A 6,424-nucleotide genomic window follows, 5' to 3' on the forward strand; every position below is an offset into this window, starting at 1 on the left:
AAACAAAATATAAAACCTAGTCTTAGGTGCTTATAAGAGTCTTATATAGAGAGACACAGAAAGATTGAAAGTAAAATGATAGAAAAGATATATCATACGAACCCTAACCAAAAGAAAGTTGATATAGCTATATAAATATCAGACAAAGTAAATTTTAAGATAAATATCATTGCCAGAAATAGAGATACTTTTTTTTTACGGTTTTTTTTTATTGAGCTATAATTGACATACAACATTATATTAGTTTCAGGTGTACAAGGTAATGATTCAATGTATATATTGTGAAATGATCACCACAGTAAGTCTAGTTAACATCCATTACCTTAAAGTTACAAAATTTTTTTTCTTTCTTGTGATAACTTCTAAGATCTACGCTTAGCAACTTTCACATATGTAATACAGTATTATTAACTATAGTCACCATGCTGTACATTACATCCCTGTGTCTTCCTTGTTTTATAACTGGAGATTTGTACCTTTTGACCCCCTTCACGCATTTGCTCTCCCCCCCCACCTCCGGCAACCACCAATCTGTTATCTGTATCTATGACCTTGGTTTTTTGTTTTTAGAGTCCACATATAAGTGAGATCATGTGGTATTTGTCTTTCTCTAATTTATTTCACTTAGCATAATGCCCTCAAGGTCCATCCATGTTGTTGAAAATGGTAAGAAATAGTACAGCTCTATAGAAGGGGTGAATCTCTGCCTATGGCTCAATTTTCAGTTTCTAGTTACAACACTTTGTTTCTCATAATAATATCTTATCCTTCTACACTTATTCAATAGCACTTAGGACAAAAAAATGCCAACAGTAATTATTTCCCTCAGTAGTTTAAAAATAGGTGATTAACAGATGAGAAAATGGCCACCATGAACTGGGAGAGGATAGCATTACTTCTGTAAAGATTAGTCTGAAGAAACGATTGTTAAATATAAAGTTACTCTTAGATGTTCAAAACCTGTTCACCATCAGCTTTATTTTGTTTTAAAATATACAAATATTTTGAAATGTAGACGAGTTTAAGGTTACTGAATTTTTAAAAACTGAACAACAGTTCAGACAGTTCAGTTCAAAACTAAAATGACACAACAAAGAAATCCATACCAAATTAATCACCCCAGACTGCCAATTCCATCTACTAACTTAACACTATAGTATTCAGGATAAATTAAAGGCGTTAATAGTATCAATGCTTAAAAAAAAAAAAAAAACAACCACCCAACAGTCATTTGTAACATGCTGCTGTAAGTAAAACAACCAGTTTATGGATTGAAAAGAATTTCAATGGCAAACCTAGAGCTCCCTTAAAAAAAAATCTGCACTGAGGCAGTGAGTGGATGCAAACATTCTACACTGGGAAAAATACTCTTCTTGTGAATTCTAACACTCAACAAAATATAACCATGTTTTAGAGAGGGATGGTCCCTAGCACCGTGACTTGAGCCAGACTTTCAGATTAGGCTGACTGCAGGAAAGGCTTCAGGCAGGAGAACGAATGGGACTCAAAGGTGAGATAACCTGTCAAACACCAGGGACAAGGAGACCTGCTTATTGGGAGTAGAGTTACATAAGAGAACAATGGGAATTAAAATAATATTTTAAAAGTTAAAACATATATTCCAATGCACGAGCATCATCAAATCATGGGAGAGTTGAAACTATTCTATAACAAGGTCCAGTCTGAAAAATTCGTCTAAATGAGAATTTGGAGAGCCAAGATACGCCTTAGTTTTGCTGAGTGCATTTCCAGTGTATACCTGCGTCTTTTCTTCAGGGGTCACTACTATATCGCAGGGACAATGAAATGTGGGCAACTTTTTAAAAAGCATAACTACTTGTTTGTAATGAACAGTTTTAGTTAAAATGTTTGGCCAGGTAAAAGCTCCTGAGCATCACGTGGGCTTTCAGGTCTACATCTCAAGTATTCATGAGAAAACAGTAAGAAAAAATCAGCTCTCTTCACATTGTAAGAAAAGTTCTTCTTCAGAGGTCGTTCAGACTTTTCTAGATTAAATCCACAGGCAATACTGCAGTTAAAGAAAAAACTAAGGGACTGCTTCCCACAGAAAATAAGTGGGAAGGAAAATTAAAATGATGTGCTATAAACTGCAAGGTAAAAACGGAATTCAAAAGAACATGGTGCATGGTATCCTTCGCTAAGTGAAGTATATGGTGTCATTACCCACTTGATGTTCCCATTACATCATGAGTGCAATTCAGTTTGGGGAAAACAGTTTAATGTATCACTCAGAAAAAAAATAGTTTATATTTTCCCATCTCCAACAAAGCAGTAATTACGAATTCCAGCGCCACCAGGCAACCTTCATTCTGTCCCATACCGCTGAAAGTGAATCCAAAGCGGGCCGGACGTCCAGGATGGTGAACTGGTAGTCCCGGTTGACTTCGCCGCCATCGTAGTAGTCGATAACATATCTGACTTCTGTCCCGCAACGGTTGACGATCCAATCGTGCCTGTCGAAAGGCAACTCATACCCCATCCAGGAGCGAATTCTTGCCCTCGGTGAATACTCTTTTGCTTTACCTCCGAATCGGATCAGTGAGGGACCACAAGGACACTCCGCAGCATGAAGGTCTTCCCACTTCAAAATCTCCTTCCAAGCCTGCTCATTATTCTGATTGTGAATTCTAATGATATTATACATATCTTTCTGACTAATATCCTCTTCCTTCCACTTCCACCCTTTCTTTAACATCGCATTCCAGAACATCTGTTCAGAAGGATAAACCCACTTTTTCTCTGAATCTGCTCTTGGAATGGACGACTCCTCTCTCACAGTAGATAGTGGAAATGGCTGATCAGGGGCTGGTGCCTGATTAGGTGGTGGCATCAGATTAGAAGGATCTAGGTTCTCCTTATTCTCAGCCACAGCACCGGTGATGGACACCGCACGTACTCGTAGGCGCGGTCTTGGTGGGCAGGCACAGAGTTAGTTTTGCTCTCACGGCTTGGGTCAGATGGCTCTGCACTCACTGGACAGCCTTTCATTTTCCCTTCATGCACTGGACATCCTGAAGGTGGAGATGCTGTCTGATGATCTGAAGCATTTGCGGTCTGAACCGCAACAGCAGGGGTAGAGGCAGACAAACCCATGGTTGGAATCCCAGAGCTGAATCCAGACAATTCTGACTCCTGCCCCGGGCTGCTCCGGGCGGCCGGTCCCGCCTCTAACAGTCAACTTGGCCCGGAGCAGCAGCTAACCGCCGCCGCCACCTTGCCCCCGCTCGGTCACCGCTATCGCCGCGGTCACCACCGGCGTTCACACGCGCCACTACTTCGAGATACTTTTGATAATAATAAAAGATTCCATTCTCCAGGAAGATATAACAATTTCTGAATTTGTATGCATCCAATAACATAGTTTCAAAATATATAAGGCAAAATTTAACAGAAAATAAATAGTTGAATATGCATCATTGTGGAAAACTTTAACATACTCCTCATAATAGCAAATAGAATAAGCAGGGGAAAAAATCAGTAAGAACAAAGCAAACCTAAATAATGCAATTAACAAATTTAACCTAATTGACAAATATAGAACATTGCAGACAAAGATGGAATACATGTTCTCTTCCAGTGCATGAGGAGCAGTTACTAAAATTGACATATGCTAGACCATAAAGCAAACCTTAACAAAGACTTAAAATCATTTAAAGTACGTTTTCTCACCACAGCGGAATTAAGTTAGATATCAGTTACAAAAAGATGACTCAAAAATTCCCATATGTTTGGAAATTAAGCAACATAATTCTAAATAACCTATGGGTCAAAGAAGTAATGATAATGGAAATTAAAACATATTTTGAATTGAATGATAATTATACAGCATATGAAAATAAGAGAGGTTAAGTTAAAACTGTACCAGGAGGAAAATAGATCTAAAAGCCTATATTAGAAAATAGTAAGGGAAGGGCTAAATATCAATTACCTACATATCTATCTCAAAAACCTAGAGAAAACCCAGCAAAATAAACTCTTCAAAAAGTGGAAGAGAATAAAGAGGAGAAATTAATGAAACAGAAAACAAATATACAAATAACAGAATCAACCAAACCAAAGGTTGTTTCCTTCAAAAGACTGATAAAATTGATAAACCCTTGGCAAAATTTATCAAGAAAAAAGAGAGATGGACAAATTTGTAGTATCAGGAGTGAAAAAGACATCACTACAGAATCTACAGAAATTCAAAAGATAGGAATAGGATATTATGAAAAATTTTGTGCACTAAATCTGACAACTTAGATGAAACAGACAAATTTCTAGAGCACAACTTTCTAAAACAGACACACACAAAAAATTAAAAATGTAAATATTCTTATTTCTATTAAGTAAATTGAATCTGCTATTAAAAAACATCCCACAGAAAAAACTCCAGGCCCAGATGGCTTCACAGGTAAATTATCCCAAACATTTAAGAAAGAAATGACACCAATCCTATACAATCTCTGCTAGAGTATAGAAAAAGAGATAATACTTTCTAAATCATTTTGGTGAGGGCAGTGTATCCTTGATACCTTGTTACCCTTAAAGTCTATGAAATAACTGTAAGATATATGATAGTTAATAATTTATTAAGAACTCTCTACAATATGCCAGGAACCACTCAGTGCCACTCCAGCAAGCACCTCCCATCTATTTTTGATACCCTAATTATTAGGACATTTTTATTAATGTTGAATAAAATCTTCCTTTGAGTAGCTTCCTTCCATCAGTCCTGTTTCTACCCTAAACTTGTGACATTTGGAGGAGGCAGTTTAAATTAGGGACATTTTAATGTAGCTTAAGAAAACAAATTTTCTGCCCTTTTAGGGGAGGACGGTCAAGTAATGTGCAAAACAGACCACAGACATCCTTACCCCTTCTCCAGACTTTGCCATCATCAATCCCCCACTCACAGTGTCAAGTTAAGGTAAGGAAAAGGCTCAGGTTGTCTACTTTACACATTACTTGAGAAAGATGCAGGAGAACAACGAAAGTAAGGAAAGAGATTTCTAATAATGATGGAAACTCTTGGCTATGTTGTATTTTATACTTTACAACACATTTTCATGTCTTATTTGTTATTTACAAGAATCCTGTGAGGGAAGCAGGGCACTTATTAGTCCTACTTCACATGGAAGGAAATTGAACCCAGAATGGTTAAATATTGGCCCAACATCACATAGGTAACGAGTGATGAGGTGGGTTTTGAACCTAATGCCTTTTGACCCCTAATCCTATCCACTATACTACACAGCCTTCCAATGCTGAAGTAATGAATGTAATGCATTTGGGAATGCTTTAATTATGCAGAGTTATTCAATCTGGAAAGATGAAGGCTAAAGAGGGATAGATTGAGAGAAGGCAAAGAAAAATTATTATCTCTTGCTGACAGCATGGTTAATAGTCACCTTCTGCATATGTCCTTCAAGTAGGCAAGACACAGACTACCTTATACATCAAAGACTAAGCACATAAGGACCCTCAGCCTCCAAGATATCTTTCCTACCAGCCTGAAATTTGCTCTCTTATTATGATGGCGTTGAAGAGCATCGTCTTCCCTGCCAGCTAATATTCCTCCTAGGGTTCTGCCTTCTTGGATCACCCTCTACTTAGTAGAAACCAGAATAGATTATCTTCAACCACTCTCTCTCCCCCACCCTCTACACCAAACATTGGAAAATTATCAATTCTAATTCGTTCATTCAATGAAAGTTTAAGAGCCAGCCATGTGCCAAGCCCACCTGATATACTTCTTGATATACCACCATGCATAATAATTTGTACTTTACATGTGCATCTCTCTCAGTAGACTCAAACAAACTCCTGGGCAGATCTATATCTTATACATCTCTGCATGCCCAGAACCTAGCACAACTCACAGCATACAACAAGTGATCAGTAAATATTTGAAAGGAAAGAAGGATGAACTCAACTCCCTTCTCCATACTAGAGTTACTTACTGACCATGCCTTCCTGAACCCCTGCTATTGCCTCCAGGCTTTCCCCTTCCTCCCATCCTACTACAGCCTGCATTAGAAGGATGTCTGTAAAACACAGATCTGAATTCTGTGAATATGTCTTACCTCTGCTGAAAAAATCTTTAAGTTCATTAATGTTGTCCCAATCCAGGCCACCTACCTGCAGGCAGAGGCACAAGCTCCCTCTAAAAGTGATACACCTGTACACATTAGCCCCAACCTCCTAGCCACCTTCCCCAACCCTGTCACTCCCTTTGGCTGTCCCAAAGGCAGGTCTGGTTTGCCTCACTGCCTGACCTTTTGAATGGTGGGCCTCCTCATGCTGTAGTTCTGGGCCTGGTCCTGCCTTCACATCCTGGAAGCACTCTGTGGACCCTCTCCTTCTCCACCCCACATCTGGGAGTGGGCCCTCACTCAGCCCTGACTGCCAGAACCCAACACCA

General features: G+C 38.7%; 1 protein-coding gene across 1 annotated transcript; it reads right to left on the reverse strand.

Annotated features, from left to right (window-relative positions):
* Positions 1–2,281: 2,281 nt before the first annotated feature.
* LOC131393153 (holocytochrome c-type synthase-like) lies at positions 2,282–3,223 on the reverse strand. Its single transcript, XM_058523641.1, is given in 2 exon segments — positions 2,282–2,901; positions 2,904–3,223. Coding segments are annotated over 2 exon segments (816 nt in total). The 5' UTR covers positions 3,115–3,223; the 3' UTR covers positions 2,282–2,296.
* Between the last annotated feature and the right edge of the window lie 3,201 nt (positions 3,224–6,424).

The sequence above is a fragment of the Diceros bicornis genome, chromosome 28 (genome assembly GCF_020826845.1).
Source record: "Diceros bicornis minor isolate mBicDic1 chromosome 28, mDicBic1.mat.cur, whole genome shotgun sequence".
NCBI lineage: Eukaryota > Metazoa > Chordata > Mammalia > Perissodactyla > Rhinocerotidae > Diceros > Diceros bicornis.